Source organism: Lepidochelys kempii, chromosome 2, assembly GCF_965140285.1.
Source record: "Lepidochelys kempii isolate rLepKem1 chromosome 2, rLepKem1.hap1, whole genome shotgun sequence".
Classification (NCBI taxonomy): Eukaryota; Metazoa; Chordata; order Testudines; family Cheloniidae; genus Lepidochelys; species Lepidochelys kempii.
In genome coordinates, this window is record NC_136381.1 from 184,362,696 (window position 1) to 184,382,449 (window position 19,754).

General features: G+C 43.5%; 2 protein-coding genes across 11 annotated transcripts in view; one reads left to right on the forward strand and one right to left on the reverse strand.

Moving 5' to 3' along the window:
* Nucleotides 1-2,672: 2,672 nt before the first annotated feature.
* Nucleotides 2,673-14,451, reverse strand: LOC140907330 (zinc finger and SCAN domain-containing protein 29-like). 3 transcript variants are annotated; one of them, XM_073333009.2, is made up of 3 exons: nt 13,703-14,451; nt 4,329-4,935; nt 2,673-3,147 (listed from the first exon to the last, which is right to left on the reverse strand). In XM_073333009.2, the coding sequence occupies exons 2-3, from the start codon at nt 4,885-4,887 to the stop codon at nt 3,008-3,010; spliced, it is 699 nt and encodes a 232-aa protein (XP_073189110.1). In that variant the 5' UTR covers nt 4,888-4,935; nt 13,703-14,451; the 3' UTR covers nt 2,673-3,007. The 3 variants fall into 3 exon arrangements, with proteins under 3 accessions (XP_073189110.1, XP_073189109.1, XP_073189108.1); XM_073333008.2 differs by lacking the exon at nt 13,703-14,451 and having other exon boundaries at nt 4,329-4,713; nt 4,810-8,623; XM_073333007.2 differs by lacking the exon at nt 13,703-14,451 and having other exon boundaries at nt 4,329-8,623.
* Nucleotides 14,355-19,754, forward strand: part of LRRFIP2 (LRR binding FLII interacting protein 2) — a 138,269-nt gene continuing 132,869 nt past the window's right edge. For 2 of the 8 annotated variants that reach the window (XM_078851723.1, XM_078851722.1), the window contains exon 1: nt 14,357-14,844. The gene's annotated coding sequence lies outside the window, so the exon portion shown is untranslated. Of the gene's footprint in view, nt 14,845-19,754 lie in introns of all 8 variants that reach the window. The other 6 variants (XM_073333004.1, XM_073333005.1, XM_073333006.1 and 3 more) reach the window with 5 other exon arrangements.

Sequence of the window (19,754 nt, forward strand, 5' to 3'; positions counted from 1 at the left end):
AAAGGTTCTGCAGACCAAAATATGTCCTAATTACACCTGTGTATTCTCTTTGTTTAAAAATTATTGCTTCAATGACAGATGTGCAACTCCATTGCCATCAACAGAGTTGCGTAAGTAACCAAATAGGCTTATAATTGGAAGTTGATAAACAAGTCTACACCAGAAATATAATACTCACTCTCTTTTAGGGTATGTCTACACTACGAAATTAGGTCAAATTTATAGAAGTTGGTTTTGTAGAAAGCGTTTTTATACAGCCCATTGTGTGTGTCCCCACACAAATGCTCTAAGTGCACGTAGTAGGCGGAGTGTGTCCATACTACAAGAGGCAACCATCTACTTCCGGAGCATTGCATTGTGGATAGCTATCCCACTGTTCCCGCAGTCTCTGCTGCCCATTTGAATTCTGGGTAGAAATCCCAGTGCCTGATGGGGCTAAAACATTGTCGCTGGTGGTTCTGGGTACATATTGTCAGGTCCCCCTTCCCTCCCTCCCTCCCTCCATGAAAGCAAGGGCAGACAATCGTTTTGCGCCTTTTTTCTTGAGTTACCTGTGCAGACGCCATACCACAGCAAGCATGGAGCCCGCTCAGCTAACCATCACCGTACATCTCCTGGGTGCTGGCAGATGTGATACTGAATTGCTACACAGCAGCAGTTTATTGCCTTTTGGCAGCAGACAGTGCAGTATGACGAGTAGCTGTTGTCGACGTAGTCCAGGGTGCTTTTTTAACTGACCTCGATGAGGTCAGGGGCGCCTAGGCAAACATGGGAGTGACTCAGCCAGGTCATTTCCCTTTTAAGTTTCGTTTCATGGTGATTCAGTCCTACCGGCAGTGTACTGTCTTTTAATCTGCAGCCAGCAGAAGACGATGGCCAGCAGTCGTACTGTACTGTCTTCTGCCGAGCACCCAGGAGATGATGATGGCTAGCGGTCACACTGCATAGTCTGCTGCCAGCAAGATGTATAAAGAGAGATGAAGTGGATAAAACATGAAATAGACCAGATTTGTTTTGTATTCATTTTCTCCTCCCTCCCTCCGTGAAATCAACGGCCTGCTAAACCCAGTTTTGAGTTCTATCCTTGAGGGAGCCATTCTGTTTCTTGCAAAGCCACCCCCTTTGTTGATTTTAATTCCCTGTATGCCAACCCTGTAAGCCATGTCATCAGTCGCCCCTCCCTCCGTCAGAGCAATGGCAGACAATTGTTCCGTGCCTTTTTTCTGTGCAGACGCCATACCATACAGCAAGCATGGAACCCGCTCAGATCACTTTGGCAATTAGGAGCACATTAAACACCACGCGCATTATCCAGCAGTATATGCAGCACCAGAACCTGGCAAAGCAAAACCGGGCGAGTATGCGACATCAGCGCAGTGACAAGAGTGATGAGGACATTGAGAGAAGTCTGTGTCCAAGCACGGACCCTGGTAATGTGCGCATCATGGTGCTAATGGGGCAAGTTCATGGCGTGGAATACCGATTCTGGGACCGGGAAACCAGCACAGACTGGTGGGACCGCACAGTGTTGCGGGTCTGGGACGATTCCCAGTGGCTGCAAAACTTTCGCATGCATAAGGGCACTTTCATGGAACTTTGTGACTTGCTTTCCCCTGCCCTGAGGAGCAAGAATACCAAGATGAGAGCAGCCCTCACAGTTGAGAAGCGAGTGGCAATAGCCCTGTGGAAGCTTGCAACGCCAGACATCTACCGGTCAGTCGGGAATCAATTTGGAGTGGGCAAATCTACTGTGGGGGCTGCTGTGATGCAAGTAGCCAACGCAATCAAAGATCTGCTGATATCAAGGGTAGTGACCCTGGGAAATGTGCAGGTCATAGTGGACGGCTTTGCTGCAATGGGATTCCCTAACTGTGGTGGGACCATAGACGGAACCCATTTCCCTATCTTGGCACTGGAGCACCAAGCTGGTGAGTACATAAACCTCAAGGGGTACTTTTCAACAGTGCTGCAAGCACTGGTGGATCACAAGGAACATTTCACCAACATCAACGTGGGATGGCCGGGAAAGGTACATGACGCTCGCATCTTCAGGAACTCTGGTCTGTTTCAAAAGCTGCAGGAAGGGACGTTATTCCCAGACCAGAAAATAACCGTTGGGGATGTTGAAATGCCTATAGTTATCCTTGGGGACCCAGCCTACCCTTTAATGCCATGGCTCATGAAGCCATATACAGGCAGCCTGGACAGTAGTCAGGAGCTGTTCAACTACAGTCTGACCAAGTGCAGAATGGTGGCAGAATGTGCATTTGGACGTTTAAAAGCACGCTGGCGCAGTTTACTGACTCGGTTAGACCTCAGCGAAACCAATATTCCCATTGTTATTGCTGCTTGTTGTGTGCTCCACAATCTCTGTGAGAGTAAGGGGGAGACGTTTATGGCAGGGTGGGAGGTTGAGGCAAATCGCCTGGCAGCTGGTTACGCACAGCCAGACACCAGAGCGGTTAAAAGAGCACAGGAGGGCGCAATGCACATCAGAGAAGCTTTGAAAACCAGTTTCATGACTGGCCAGGCTACGGTGTGAAAGTTCTGTTTGTTTCTCCTTGATGATACCGCCCACCCCTTGGTTCACTCTACTTCCCTGTAAGCTAACCACCCTCCCCTCCTCCCTTCGATCACCGCTTGCAGAGGCAATAAAGTCATTGTTGCTTCACATTCATGCATTCTTTATTAATTCATCACACAAATAGGGGGATAACTACCAGTGTAGCCCAGGAGGGGAGGTGGAAGAGGGGAGCTGGAGGAGGGAAGGACAAGGCCACACAACACTTTAAAAGTTTAAAACTTATTGAATGCCAGCCTTCTGTTGCTTGGGCAATCCTCTGAGGTGGAGTAGCTGGGTGGCCGGAGGCCCCCACACCACATTCTTGGGCGTCTGGGTGAGGAGGCTAAGGAACTTGGAGAGGAGGGCGGTTAGTTACACAGGGGTTGTAGCGGCGGTCTGTGCTCTAGCTGCCTTTTCTGCAGCTCAGCCATATGCTGGAGCATATTAGTTTGATCCTCCAGCAGCCTCAGCATTGAATCCTTTGAGCTCAGAGAACATTTCTTCATGAGTGCATTTTTTTCGCCTTCTAATCTTCGCTAGCCTCTGGGAAGGAGAAGATCCTGTGATCCTTGAAACACATGCAGCTGGTGGAGGAAAAAAAGGGACAGTGGTATTTAAAAAGACACATTTTATAAAACAATGGGTACACTCTTTCATGGTAAACCTTGCTGTTAACATTACATACATAGCACATGTGCTTTCGTGCCAAGGTTGCATTTTGCCTCCCCCCCCCGACTGCGTGGCTAGCTCCTCATACCTTCCCCCTCCCCGTGGCTAACAGCGGGGAACATTTCTGTTCAGCCACAGACAAACAGCCCAGCAGGAACGGGCACCTCTGAATGTCCCCTTAAGAAAAGCACCCTATTTCAACCAGGTAACCATGAATGATATCACTCTCCTGAGGATGACACAGAGAGATAAAGAACGGATGTTGTTTGAACGCCAGCAAATATACACTGCAATGCTTTGTTCTACGACAGGTTTCAGAGTAACAGCCGTGTTAGTCTGTATTCGCAAAAAGAAAAGGAGTACTTGTGGCACCTTAGAGACTAACCAATTTATCTGAGCATGAGCTTTCGTGAGCTACAGCTCACTTCATCGGATGCATACTGTGGAAACGGCAGAAGACATTATATACACAGAGACCATGAAACAATACCTCCTCCCACCCCACTCTCCTACTGGTAATAGCTTATCTAAAGTGATCATCAAGTTGGGCCATTTCCAGCACAAATCCAGGTTTTCTCACCCTCCGCCGCCCCGCCCCCTCCCCACAAACTCACTCTCCTGCTGGTAATAGCTCATCCAAAGCAACCACTCTCCCTACAATGTGCATGATAATCAAGGTGGGCCATTTCCAGCACAAATACAGGTTTTCTCACCCCCCCACCCCCATACACACACAAACTCACTCTCCTGCTGGCAATAGCTCATCCAAACTGACCACTCTCCTTACAATGTGCATGATAATCAAGGTGGGCCATTTCCAGCATAAATCCAAGTTTAACCAGAACGTCGGGGGGGTGGGGGCAGAAAAAAACAAGGGGAAATAGGGGAATTTGTTCTACAATGATTCCCAAGTACGTGCTACTGGCCTGGAGTGGTAAAGTGTCCTATCATGGTGGACAGAAAAGGCTGCCCTCCCCAGAAACCTTTTGCAAAGGCTTTGGGAGCACATCCAGGAGAGGTGCAAATGCCAGGGCAAATTAATTATTAAACATGCTTGCTTTTAAACCATTTATAGTATTTTAAAAGGTACACTCACCAGAGGTCCCTTCTCGGCCTGGCGGGTCTGGGAGGCAGCCTTGGGTGGGTTCGGGGGGTACTGGCTCCAGGTCCAGGGTGAGAAACAGTTCCTGGCTGATGGGAAAAATGGTTTCTCCGCTTTCTTGCTGTGAGCTATCTTCCTCGTCCTCAAAACCTGCTTCTATGTTGCCTCCATCTCCATTGAAGGAGTCAAACAACACGGCTGGGGTAGTGGTGGCTGAACCCCCTAAAATGGCATGCAGCTCATCATAGAAGTGGCATGTTTGGGGCTCTGACCCGAAGCGGCCGTTTGCCTCTCTGGTTTTCTGGTAGGCTTGCCGCAGCTCCTTAAGTTTCACACGGCACTGCTTCGGGTCCCTGTTATGGCCTCTGTCCTTCATGCCCTGGGAGATTTTGAGAAATATTTTGGCATTTCGAAAACTGGAACGGAGTTCTGATCGGACGGATTCTTCTCCCCATACAGCGATCAAATCCCGTACCTCCCGTTCGGTCCACGCTGGAGCTCTTTTGCAATCCTGGGACTCCATCATGGTCACCTCTGCTGATGAGCTCTGCATGGTCACCTCTGCTGATGAACTCTGCACGGTCACCTGCAGCTTGCCATGCTGGCCAAACAGGAAATTGAAATTCAAAAGTTCGCGGGCCTTTTCCTGTCTACGTGGCCAGTGCATCTGAGTTGAGAGTGCTGTCCAGAGCGGTCACAATGGAGCACTCTGGGATAGCTTCCGGAGGCCAATACTGTCTAATTGTGTCCTCAGTACCCCAAATTCGACCCGGCAAGGCTGATTTCAACGCTAACCCTTAGTTGGGGGTGGAGTAAGGAAATCAATTTTAAGAGCCCTTTAAGTCGGAAAAAAGGGCTTCGTCCTGTGGATGGGTGCAGGGTTAAATCGATTTAACGCTGCTAAATTTGACCTCAACTCCTAGTGTAGACCAAGGCTTAATTGTGCTGGTTCTGCAGTGCTAACCAGAGTAAAAAGCATTAAAAATGTATCACTAAAGTTAGAAGATCTTTGAAAAAGAAAGCAAGTTTGAATAAGAGTGTCATTTTTGCATCGCCACTTTTCAGAGCAGAATCATACTAAACATAGTAAAACCTCACTGTATATGCTGAGTCAGATCTGCTGACTTGTGTTGGCTTTAAGAATAAAAATCCGCAAAAATATTGTCACACAACTACAAAAAACCCTAAGCTCCTTTTTCTTGCACCATCAGACTTTTTTTCTAGAAGTTTCAACCAGTTACACATATACAACTTCAATGGAATGGCATAGGTGTCAGTGAGACCATAGATTTTAAAACAATGGTAATGCATGTATGTAATTTAGGACATAATTTGGCCTCTTATTAATGCTGATGCATGAGATAGAAAAAAATGCACTTTACCGCTCAAAACCCAGACTCTGTTTACATGGCTGGCACGTAGAAAAAACATCTTAAAGACAAAACATTTGATACATGAATAATTGAGAAGATAGACATGCAACCCCACATGCAATTTAAATAAGTCATTCTTTAGAGTACAGCTACACTTTAAGCAGAGGAATGTAAAAACTTGCCCTCACATTTTTTATACTTTCCAGTTTAGGGGTGGAGAATTTCACAAACAGATACAACTTGAAATATATACACAAATTCATTGGATACAAAAGTCCAAGTAAGCTGTTACTGCGGCACTATAATTCAATACTCAGTTGAGTTAAAGGGAAACTGTCAACTTGAAAGCTAGTCAATAAAAATTGCTTAAAGTATTTTCACGTACTAGACACGGTTTCGAGTCCCTCTACCAAAACTTCTTGTATTTTTATACTTTCCTAGTTTTCTAAAAATTCTTCTCTTCCCTGTAGTTGGGGTAAGCCCCTCAATAAACAGTGAAAATGACTATGCATATTTCACAACACTGTAAGCAAACTGAAAAAAATAAATGTTTTCTCTTTTTGTTTACCATTATAGGTTAACATATCATATTAACTTCAGTAGGTAAAATTTTACAGAGAAATTTATCTTAAGTTGAAAGTCCCTTTAAATATAAATGGAACAGGGAAAAGTGTTAGGAAAAATCATGTGTATCACTTTTTTTTCCTCTTGACCTCTAAAAGTTGACATTTGTTTGCTATTAAAATAGTGACAATCCCTAGCATTCAAAAATCATGGTTCAGGCTCCCAAAATCAAGAGACTGGATAAAAAATAGTGAGATCTATTTATAACTATTTTGGGGCCTTTTTATTTGACTTCTGGTGTTTCAGTCTTTCGGGTCATGTTTTCCAGCAATTCTCTGAAAGCATGAAGGATAGAAACATCCTAAGTAAAAAAAAAGTTACAATTCTTATCTTCACATAATTTCAACAGCTGGGGCTGTCAGATAATACCAAATGTTGCAAGGCATGTATTAAAATAATGGGTTGACAATACTGCTGTTGTCTTAGACCTTGGCCTATGTACCCTATTAGTAAATGTTACCTTCTAAAGCCCCTGACCTGCAAGGACTTTGACATATGCTTAACTTCTAACATGTGCATAGTTTAGTTGAAATCAACAGAATTACTCATATGCTCAAACTCCTACATACCTCTTAGTAGGAGTGGGGCATTAAATTAGATTTTTCAGGTGTGCTGAGTTTTCACAGTTTAAGTTGGCTTTACTGATAATGTGAAAATCAGTCCCATAAGCATCTGAACCTGTGCTAATGGTTATGGCATGAAGAATGGCCAAGCGTGTTAGGAAGATGCAACCAATTTGGACTCTGGGAGTTTTCAGGTTTAATATTTCTCACAAGGGAAATGCATTTCAATCCCTGATAAATTTAAAATATTTTACTGTAGCTTTGCTCCTATAATTTAACACCAAATGTATAAATGAAGTATCTACCTTACCTCCAGGGAATCTGCTGTAAATTAATGTCAGATGTATGCAATGTGAGAAGGAGACAAAGCACAGATGAGTGGCAAGAAACAACATGCAGCAGTCAGGTTGAGTAATCTGGACAATATATTTAATGGGAAACCAACATATCGTCTTGTCTAAGGTGAATTTTACACCTTTAAAAGCTATTTGATTTATTTTGTTTATAAAATGAAATACATGAGACAACCAGATTCACTGCTGGAGTATGTGAGGGAGGCTCCACTGAAATCAAAAGGCAGTAAATTAAGTTGGTTGAGAGTATTTTGTTAAGCAAACAGTGTGTGCATTTCTGACTTATTTCTTGAGGAGAATTGTACAGCAGTAGTCGATTTGTAAGATACAAAAAGGAGGGATTCAAAGAAACAGTAACTATATCTTACATGTGTGCCGATTATTAGTTTACTTACGAGTGCTCTGTGGGTACACCATCACTGGGTGGAAGTAATTTATATTATTTGGGCTTATATAATATTATAAGACTAAAATATAGTCATATTACACTGGGCTTACATTCATTTATGGGGCTAGGCTATCTCTAATAACAAGATCCACTAGACTTGCAATAAATTCTAAAACCCACTTGTACTGAGAAGCCAGGTTAAACTGTGTTGTAATAAAATTCCTACATAAGTGTGATTATGGTCTGAAAAGTAAGTATGAAATAAAAATCATGTACATACTCAAAAGATCTGTGTGTTTAGACAAGTCTGCTTCATTCTGAGAAAAAAATAAGCTGTTACTGCTTTTCACTCCTGCTAGTCCTGCAGACTCATTTGAGACTTATTCCTTAGAGATTTGTTATGGAACAGTAAATTGGATTCTATTTTGACTCATGTGTCATCAATAAAATTGTTAACTAAGTAGCAATTACAAAATCTCTTACTGTTGACACACAAGCTAGAAAGAACAGCTTTTGACTTTCAGATACCAGGCTGCATGCCTCTTCCAGTATTTGGTCTATCATTTTATTTTACAGCTATAATATCTTGATCACAACTTTTCACCTTGTATGTAATCGCCTCCAACAGTCACTTCATACTCTTCAGTGATTAGGGCCCTACCACATTCACAGTCCATTTTGTTCAATTTCAAGGTCACAGGGTTTTAAAAATAGAAAATTTCATGATTTTAGCTATTTAAATCTGAAATGTCACGGTGTTGTAATTGTAGGGGTCCTGACTCAAAAAGGAGTGGTGGGGGGGGGGTCGCAAGGTTATTGTAGGGAGAGTTGCGGTATTGCTAACCTTACTTCTGTGCTGCTGCTGGCATTGGCACTGCCTTCAGACCTCGGCAGCTGGAGAGTGGCAGCTGCTGGCTGGGATCCCACCTCTGAAGTCAGAGCTGCAGCCAGCAGCAGCACAGAGATAAGGATGGCATGGTGTGGTATTGCCTCCCTTACTTCTGCGCTGCTGCCTGCAGAGCTGGGCTCTCAGTAAGCAGCCGCCACTCTCCAGCTGCCCAGCTGTGAAGGCACCGCAGAAGTAAGGGTAGCAATACTGGGACCCACCCACACACCTAAAATAACTTGCGACCACCCTGCAACTCCCGTTTTGGTCCGAATCCCCAACTGGAGAAATGTTGGTCTCCCCCGTGAAATCTGTATAATATAGGATAAAAGTACACAAAAGACCAGATTTCACAGTCCGTGATGTGTTTTTCTTGGCTGTGAATTTGGTAGGGCCCTACCAATGATCTATCCAGAAGGCTTCAGTAAGAATGTACTCTCCTGTCTGCAGCCATCTGTTGTTTCTTGTCTTAGATATAAGCTCTTTGGGGGAAGGACTGTCTTTTTCTCTGTGTTTGTACAGCACATAGCACAATATGGTCTTGGTCTATAACTAGGCCTCCTAGTCACTATGATAATAAGAGATTTTCAACACACCCCTCCATGATAGTAAGTGTGACTGCTATGCTATACCAGATCATATTTTTATTAAGATAATCTCAGCCCTGAGGAATTTCCAATGTAAAAGGTGATATAGATAAAATGTGCTGGGAGACCCAGGGGAGAAAGCAATCTCTGTATTCTCCTATTCCCCCTTCCTTACTGCTTCCCTTGTTTTACTCGTGTAATGTTGTTTCAGAAGGCATTTGATGTGGTTTACTGTTTGTGGGTGGGTCTGACTGAAGAAGTGTTTAGAAGAGTTAAAATGAAGAGAAAAGGAGGCCTGACAGACTGGATTGTAAGTTTGTTTCATGCATAGGGGAAGAAGAAGGCAGAGACAAGAGTGGGAGGACACAAAAGGGGGAAAGGAATGCAGTTACATGAAGGATGAATTTAGCCAATAATAGTGAATGTGTGATGTCACAATAACTTTCTCATCAATAAATTATAGCATCAGAACTCCGAGCTAAAGCGTCACTGCAAGAAGAGAACTGCCAAAGTGAGGGGGACAGAGAACCCTCATCCAAAATCAAGTATTTTGATTAATAGCAAACAAACCCCAGGCAAATATATTTCTTTGTATGCACTCTCTATTCAAAATTGCTTCACTGTGAAAGTCTTTTTTTAAAATGGTACACATCAGATCAGAACTTTATTGCAGGAAGCAGACACCAAGCCATAACTGAAACTGTTCCCACTAATCAAATTACAAGATTCCTACAGGATATGTTTCCCAGTGTGATCTTCTGTTTAAGCAGAATGCAGATTTCACCCTTTAAATGCTTAAACAGAACAAAGCAGTTCAGTATAGCTTCCTCCCACAGGCAGTTCTTAGGGTCACAGCTAGGCCCTTCACATACATGTAGTGGTAGAATTGCATATGGATGTTTTTGTTCCAAATGTATTTTTTAGCTGTTTGTACATTAGTTTTATTTTAACTTAAAATGTTTCGACTGGCAGTAGCAAAAATGAGAGTGCTAGTGTAGATGAGCCACCACTGTGTTATCTAGTGCTGTTCAGCACAGGTCTAGATGATGTGATAGTTCAAAACACCAGCAGCGGCTGGCAATTGGTCTACATTCAAATTCTCACCAGTGGAGATGAAACAATAGTATATACAGTAGGAAATTTCAAGAAAAAATGTTTAGTGTAGACAAGGCCTTAATTGGACATGTGTTCACTTTGAAAATCTCTAATTAAAAAAAAAGGGGAGGGGGAGAGAGAGAAATTGATATGCTGTTTGACCTGCGAGTTTATTGTCTGTCTGTCTTGAGTTTTTTACTAAATGAGATGACAAAAGAAACTTAGAATATGACACACTCTCTCAAAAAATCCTTCCAGTGTCTGGAATTCTTTCTGTGAAAAAGTCAACATATTTTAGAAAGTGTTCAGAATTTTGCTGAACCCCATTTCTCCCAGGGGGTCATACAGCTTCTTGTACCTATTTCTCTAGAGAGCCACCTTTCAAATTACCACAAGAATGACAGGCAACATTAAACACCGCATACAATTAAGCATGAGCATCCAGCAGTTTTTAGTGGGGAAAAATTGATAATTCAGTAATATTGGAAGCTACTTAAGTGGCAATTTGAAAGGCTTTACAGACTGACCATTCTCTGTACAGTTATTTCAGTCCTTTCAAAACAGAGAGTCAAACATGATCTTTTCATTTGCATGCTTCTAATTAAATGTTTGTTAGAAAGGTGGCTATTGAGCCACCTATCAGTGAGATTGTATTATGAATTGGTATTGTTGCATGTCATACCGCTGCAGAATGTTTGCATACGATACAGTGTATTGCTTCTCAGAAAAGTAAACAAATGCCCCTTTTAAACCACAAAAATTCATGTCTGCTCTCAAGTGGGGAGTCTCTTGACTGCATCATTAAAGAAAAATGTGCTGCCTATGATATGAAGAGAACAACATTACGCAAATCCCAATACTTCATCATAAAAAAATGTACAAACACAAATGAAAACTTTTTTCCTACATCTAGCAGTATGTCGCCAGAGAAGCCATCCCACACAAAGCTAGAACATTTCAGAAGATTCCACATCGCCAGCCCAAACAGAGCTAGGAAGAACTCGTATTAAAAAGGATATTATAGAAGTTAGAAGGTTGCTGTCACCAGCTAAACCAAACCAAAATGCTCCTAATATTTTTTTATGAAGACTCCCACTAAACAATCATAAATTCCACAAAATCAGTAGGTGAATTTTTTTATAGGAATCAACTCCAAACAAGAGATTACTTATCATTTGCAAGATCAGTCACTTTCTCTCTTGCTTTTACTTCGTGTTTGAGAGTGCCTTTTTGACCGTGCATCAACATTTCTGCTTCACCCTGCAGTGAGATCACCATCTATTACCACAAAAATTAACATATTACAAGTAAAGCATGATGATTGCACTACATGATCAAGTGAGGAATGAGGGTGGGACAGGATCAGGCCATTTTTTCCTTAAACCTGAATATCTTTAATTATCAAAGAAAAAGTATGAAACACTAGCAAAACTTCTAAGGAGGTTACTCTTTAAGTATGTGTGAAAGTTGTCTCCTCTATAACAAAGTCTCACTTTCTGAATTAGGATCGTAACAGCTGAGGGCAGATTTAAGGGTTGGCAAATATTGACTTTGTCACTGCCAAAGTTCTTTCACTCTGTCCCCTTCCTCATTCTACTCTTGGTTTTGTTTGTTTTTTCCCCCAGTGGTACAGGATTATGTTTCTACTGAGGGCTTTGGAGGTATTTGTAACCGAGGCCTTATCATTAGGACGGCCACTTAATTTACTTACTCATTCCTCACGTTTTCACCCATGCCTTTTTTCCACACTGGCCCTTACACATGGCATGCCCTCACTGAACTGATCCATTAGATTCCACTATCCTTTCTCCAGATCTCTCCTCAGATCTGTCTGATGCCTATGAGAAATTGGCCAGTTATTGATAAGCTGAAGTGCAGATGAGGACAGTAGATACTTTACCTATTTACAGGAACGAAAACAGCCTGTAAGTGTGTATGGACCTCCTCCAAAGCCCATTAAAATGGACAGAAAGATTCCCATTAACTTCAATGGGTGTTGGATCAGGCCCTATGCATATATAAAAATGGTATATATTTGATTCTGTTCCTTTTCCTCCCACCACCTAGATGTCATATTAGATAAGTAAACTCTTTGGCACATATCTTTGTATATATGTTTGTATAGTACCTAGCACAATGGAGCTCCACTCCACTCTTGTCTGGGGCCTCTGCAAACTGTTATATGATGTAAATACAAATGAGGGACCTTTACCCATACATCAGCACTGTGACCCAAGAACCTCTGAATGCCAACTGGCAGAGGGCAATGAGGGTGTCTAACTGTACAGGAATCCCCTGGGTTCACCAAAATAATGTCATGTATGGTCTCTGCTGCAAGCCTGTGTCACATAACCATTGTGAGAAGTATTATGGAGAACATGTGAGGACTTATGTTTATATACTGCAGATTATGTTCTCTAGGTGTGTAGGTCAAAACAGTAGAGTGGCTTGAGCCAAACTCCTCCAGATAAAGGCTGGGGGACCAATATGTACTGTATAATATACAACAAGAGGCTATTAGCATGCTAAGTCAAATGCTAATGAAGAGCTAAAGAAACTAATAGAATGACATAAACAGCAGGCGGGGCAGGGAGGGAGACCCTATCTTGAGGTGAACATCAAAGATCTGTTCTGATATATTTGGGGGTGCAAAAAGAGGCACTAGCATCCTTCACCTAGGAAGTAAACTGACAATGGGCTTGCTTTACAAGAAAGGGATCTCAACCAGGCTTGGCTGAAAATGCTGGCATGAACTTTGGGTGAGACAAGCTTCTATAAACAGGAGGACAACTTGTTAGTTAAGCTTAGGTTTTAGAAGACCTGTTATGATGATGATTTATATGTAACAATTTGTTCCCATCTCTCATGCTTTTAAAAAAATTATTTTTGTTTTATAGTTAAACTCAAGTGCTGTGCCTAGTACAGGAGCAGGAGTGTAAACTGTTATACACTGTTCCTTAGAGAATAGAGGATTTGGGATTTTTGTGGGTATCAAGTGATCAGGAGCTATATACTACAGGGAGCTACGTTGAAGGGACTCAGGGCTGGGGTGTACCTTTTGTCCACCCGCAAGGCAAAAGGAGGGCCTGGTCCATAGGAGAGTGCTTGACAGTCTGGTTGTGGTAGGGAGCTAACACTCAGCTAAGACAATCAAGATTCCCTCATGCTGGAGGCAGGTAGTAACAAGGTGACTCTCAGCCCTGGGTGCCCCAAGAAATGTCACAAACATCCCCAAAACTGTCAGTGCTCTTGTGAAGGGGTGCTATTTAAAAGAAAAAGAATTCACGGTTTGGGCAGTGAAATAAAGGGAAGTTGGAAGTGAGAACACCAAGGCTGAATCAATTTTGCAGGGCGAGGTGAGAGGATAAAGCCTTGATTGAGGCTGGGGGTACGTTGTTCCCTGGGGGGAAAGATTATGACAATCCAGATCACTTTGTTCAACCTCGCAGGGCAGAAAAAACTTACGAACCTCCCTCTGCCTGCCACAGTTTTGACTCACCTCGTCGAGTGCGGATACTAATGACTAATGGGGGGGGGGGGCTGGCGCCGCCTGTCCCCGCATCTCCCGGGTCAGCGGGAGTGTAACAGAGCCCTCCCGGGCTGGCGGATCCTGCTGCCCCTTTCAAGGAGCAGCTGGCCGAGTGGCGGTGACAAGGACGTTTTGACAGGCGGCTGCCAAGAGCGTCACTCTCCTTCGGTACCCTGGGACGGGGCGGAGGGAAAACACACGAAGGTGGCCCCAAGCTAGGTGTGCCTCCTCCTAAAAACGCCGGTCTCCGCCCAGCGCCCAGTTCTTCCAGCGCGGGCCGGTCACGTGGAAAAGGAGAGAAAACCGCTTAGCCCCACACCACTGCATTTAACGACAAGTGACTGACTTTTGTCAAAGAGGCCACAGCGATTCACGCTGCCAATCGTCTCCTCCACGGCTGAGCAACCACACCTCAGCCGGCTCCTAGTGCACTCAGCGCAGCCGGCGGGAGCAGAGTCCGAGTCAGAAGCTGCACCCTGCTCCGCAGGGGCAAGCAGGCTCGGCCCAGGCTCCCTCCCGAGAAGCCGAGCCGAGGGCGCAGCTCCGCCTATGAAAGCCTGCCCCTCGCCCGGCTGCTTGTGCGCATGCGTCCGCGCCCTGTAGCCGGGAGCGGCGCCGCGCCGCCCCGCCCCTGGGGCCAGTCGTGAGTGGAGCTCGGCGCGCATGTGCGCGCGCGCGGTGGGACGTACAGAGCCTCTTCAGCCGCTACAGCCGCGGCGCTGCTGTTTTGCCGCCGGCGCAGCCCCGTAGCCGCCGCCGCCGCCGCCGCCGCGCGCTCCCCCCGCCCATGGAACCCTGAGACCGATTTGAAAATAACCGCTGTTCTCGTGGCCTGGCGATGTGGCTGTAGCTGCCGGCGCGGGGGCCTGGGCATCGCCGCTCTCTCTCTTGTCTCCTGCTCGGAAAGAGCAGCTCCTTGCCAGGGGCCCGGGGTGCCCCGCCCGGCAGCACCGCGCTCACCCAGGGCGGCTCCTCGCTGTGGGTTCCGGACCTCCCGCTTCCCCTGGGCTCCTGTGGGCAATAGCCTGGAGCCGGGACCAGCGAGGTGCTCGGCTCACGGGGTGGGTGTCAGGCGTCTCCCGGCGCTGGAGACCTGCAGTGGATTGTCCTCGGTAAGGGACCCGCAGCTCGTGACCCTGCAGGTCACGAGGAGAAATGGGGACGGGGGGGGGGAGAGAGGGACCCCGCTCCTGTGGGGGAGGCGAAGGGTTGGGAGGGACCCCGATCCTGCGACGGAAGCGGGGTGGTAATTGAAAACCTGAGAGGAAAAAGAGGGCAAATATTCAAATACCCCCACTGCAGCCTGCAATAAATTTGAGTATTTATGTATTGTAGATGTATATGGTATGTGGATTTATATATGGGGTGTTGGTATGTATGTATACTGCATATATCTCATGTATATTTATTGTGTGGGATTCCCCACGTGCTATTCAGTTGCCCCATGCCCACTGATGGTTTCACAGGTGCGGTGAGAAGGAGGCAATGCCCTGTCCAAGAGATACTGTCCTCAGTGTTGACCGTGCTGGGATTAAATTACTACCACTGTTGAAATTTATTGCTTTCTCTAATAAACTGAGTACGGAATCCTTCTATGCAGCACCTCTGAGATGAGTATTTCAATGCACTTTACCAACACACCCTGCAGGGTTCATGGTTTTCCAAAGTGCTGACTTTGCCCCCGTAGGGTGGGCAAAAAGGGCTATTGCAGGGGTTCAGACAGGCTTCTCTGTTGTTCTTTGGGGTCTCTGCTTTCATTTGAAAAGGAGTGCTGTTTAGCTGTTATGGAAAACCTTAAAAATGTGACCACAGTGTAATTGACGCAATAGTGTCTGCCTGTATTTGCAGAGAGCCTGGAATGAAAGGTCTGATGTATGGGTACCCCATTCATTTAAATGATGGTAGTTAGCATTGTTGACATTTCCAGTATTTCACTGATTCTCAAAGTTTGAGAGGAGAAGTATAGATCTTTTGATATCTTCAATCTAATCTGATTGAGGAATTATTTTGGGTACACCTTTAACAACACATGGTTGGGTTGAAGAGATGAATATGATTGGCTTCATTTTCCTAAGGGAGCAGGGCTTAGTTTCCAGCATTTTGGGAGACTGTCTTAAATCTCTAACTCTCCTGTGAGGAGGTAAGTTAAATCACTTCCTAGCTGCTATTTTTATTTTTTACTGTCTACTGTGCCTGTAAATACATAAAAAATTAAAATGTCTTTTGAGCTAACAGTTGAAGAGTAGCAGCTGTGTTAGTCTGTATCCTCAAAAAGAAAAGGAGTATTTGTGGCACCTTAGAGACTAACAAATTTATTTGAGCGTAAGCTTTTGTGAGCTACAGCTCACTTCATCGGATACATCGGTAACAGTATTGTCTCCCTAATGCGTCACTGGCTAGTTGCATGATGTCAGAACTGATTTAAGGTGCTATAGAAATACAAGGTATCACTTGGGGATCGTATAATTCTCTTTCAGAAAGAGAGTGCAGAATTAACAGGAATTGAGAGAAGCTCACTGACAGTGCAAGGTCTGACAATGTTCTTGAGCTGGATCTGGGAGTAGTTAAGTATGAGGACTGAGGAAAGTTCTGTGAAAGGGGCATCAGGCAAAATAGTGGTGGTGTCCATTCTAGATCAATCCATGGAATTGCTTCAAAGGAAAGAATTCATTTTCATCATGATTCTCTCTTTAGCCAATATATAGAAGATGACATAGTGTTTTAACGTGAAGTTTGGAAAGTGTGATTCAGATAGGAAGCGAAGTCACTGAGTTTTGGGTATGACAAAGGTCTTAAAAATAAACAGCAAAAGCATAACTCACAATTAATGTGCAACTTGTTGTCTGAACATTACTAGATACAGCCTCTTGAGAAACTTGTAATTTGATAGGACACATTGCTGAACAGGTATTTATTATAAGTAGAGCTTATGGAGGAGGAGAGAAACAAAAAGGAGGTTTGATATAGTGGTTGATACTTTTAGTAAATGTTTGTGATATGGTGCAATGCGTTCATAATAGTGTGTCACAATTCAAGCTCTGGTTTCTGTTGCCAAGAGCAGGAAATATTGAGGGGAAGTAATCTAGTTGATTAATTTGAAGAGTTGTGTTTTTAGTGGTTACAAAATTACATTTAATGACTCCTAAAGAAAGGAATTCATCCCTCCGTTGTACAGTATTTACTGCAACGTAGAAAATCTCTTGAAACTAGATAACAGATTTGTGTAAATGTATGTAATGGATAGTTAGTCTCTTTATAAGTTCTTTAAAAATATAGATAATCATGTGCATTCAATATGATGAAAATATTTCATAGTAGTGGTGCCTAAGTAATAGAGTGATAGGCATATTTGAAATAACTTTAGTTTTCGCTCTTGTGTATTAGGCATATATTGTATAATTAATGAAATAGTAGGGAAGTGTGAGGGTGTACTATACATGCCAAACCCAAGATCTAACGTTCTCTGTATTAAAAGAATGCTGACAAATTAAAGTTATACTATTTTAAAAATATTTGTTAATTTAAGTGTCATTTTACAGCATTAACTACTTTATGCGCTTGTTAAGTACTTCAGTTACCAAATGTTGAGGCTCTTAGTGTTTGTTTCTAGTACATACTGTGTTTCAGAATGTGACCTGTTTACCATGGTTTTTGTTTGTGGGGTTTTGGTTTTTGCTTTTTTAATTAATTAGAAAATAGAACATTGGTCTGTAATAGCAATATGTATCTTCAGTGAATTAATCTGTCCCTTATGAAATTTGGTGAGAAGATAATTATTTTTAAAATGTGGGTCTGAAAAGATGGTGGTGATGTTATAATGTTGTTCACTTAGTTGTGAAATAAAAATCTGATCTCATATTAAATCTCACTTTGCGATAATAATGTAATTCTATAGAATAATTTTATTTTTGGTTTGGTTTTATGCATTTCTTTCAGTTTTCCTGGTGCCTATCCCAAGTTGTAGAGCATGTCCATAATTTAATACAGAAACCTTTTGCCTTGGACTAAGTCTAGCATTTAGAGTTGCATTTAGAGTTCCAGAGCATTTTTAGGACTTGGCAATTCTGTTCTTCTGTATCTCCAGCATGTTTACCTACTTTGGGTATTGATTTTTGAAAGCCTAGCTATTTTCTTCCCCTGCATCTCCCCTCAAACTTGATGATCACTTTAGATAAGCAATTACCAGCAGGAGAGTGGGATGGGAGGAGGTATTGTTTCGTGGTCTCTGTGTATATAATGTCTTCTGCAGTTTCCACAGTATGCATCCGATGAAGTGAGCTGTAGCTCACGAAAGCTCATGCTCAAATAAATTGGTTAGTCTCTAAGGTGCCACAAGTACTCCTTTTCTTTTTCCTCAAACTACAGATACCTTAGATAGTGCCATGGTATGTTTTGTCTTGAGTGGCACGAACAGTTTAAGAGCTCCAGGAATAAATCTAAGAGCCTGAAGTAAAATATAAACTCTGATCTGCTGCTATGTTAGCACCTTAAAGAGTATCAGTGCCCATAAAGTGTAACTCAGCAAGCCTCTCTCAAAGTATTTGTGCTTTGTAATCACATCATCTTCTGTAAAGGATTTCACTGTGTGAAGTGAGCCTCTGCACCTTGCCTGGCATGATAGTGGCCGCCCAGGTACCAGTACTTTTAAGACATCAATTACCATACACCTCTCAGCCCAAGAATACGTCACTGCGGCTGTAGCTATGCCAGCATATTCATTCCCTTGTGGAGCTGTAAGATAACTGGCACATCAGGTTTGCTAGTGCAGTTGTTGCTGTCAGCTGAGGGTGTCAGAGTACTAGCTAGTCAGTAACTACAATTTAGAATTCAGCAGACAGCACCAATAGGAGCTGGAGTTTCATGTGTGGGCCATGAATATTTTTAAGCCAGTTTTCCAGGTTGATTTTTGTTTGTTTTTGTTTAATGGTAGATTCAACCTTATTCAGCCAAAAGCTCCCTGTCTTAAACACCTTTGTAATCTCAACACCTACTGACCAATATTGTTAAGGCATTCGCAAAAAGAAAAGGAGTACTTGTGGCACCTTAGAGACTAACCAATTTATTTGAGCATGAGCTTTCGTGAGCTACAGCTCACTTCATCGGATGCATGCCGTGGAAACTGCAGCAGACTTTATTTATACACAGAGAATATGAAAAAATACCTCCTCCCACCCCACTGTCCTGCTGGTAATAGCTTATCTAAAGTGATCATCAGGTGGGCCATTTCCAGCACAAATCCAGGTTTTCTCACCCTCCACCCCCCCACACAAATTCACTCTCCTGCTGGTGATAGCCCATCCAAAGTGACAACTCTTTACACAATGTGCATGATAATCAAGTTGGGCCATTTCCTGCACAAATCCAGGTTCTCTCACCCCCTGACCCCCCTCCCGAAAACCACACACACAAACTCACTATCCTGCTGGTAATAGCTCATCCAAAGTGACCATTCTCCCTACAATGTGCATAATTAAGGTGGGCCATTTCCAGCACAAATTAAGGCATTGTAACTCTCATACCCTTATTTAGACACAAGGCACTGGGCAAGCTTTAATTGGTGTACATCAGGTTTTACTAAGGCAACAAATCTTCCGCCTTGGGCATGTTGCATCTTATCATTTATTGTGTTATCCAGCACGTACCAAGTATCCATGGGTTCATGATCATCTGTCCAAAGGCCAGCCTTGTTTCTCAGAGACGTGTATAGCACAAGAAAGCGCTGGTACATAGAACTGAGCACAGAGTCTTGTGGTAGGGAACATGATTTAGGACAAGTGGTCTCAAGACCAGTGGGAGTGATATATTAGAACTTCTTCCAGTGGGACACATTGAAAATGAATTTCTTAGCCGTTGACTTGAACAAGAGGCTGAGTGGTCTTCCGCACTTTGTAATAAGAAAAGAAAGTTTTAATGGGAGATGTTGTCTTCATCCTTTGTGGAAAGAAGCTCCGGTGGGCTTTTTACAGATACCTCTGGTAGCTAAGTCCTGGCAAAGCTCAGGCATGTCAAATGATCCTCATAG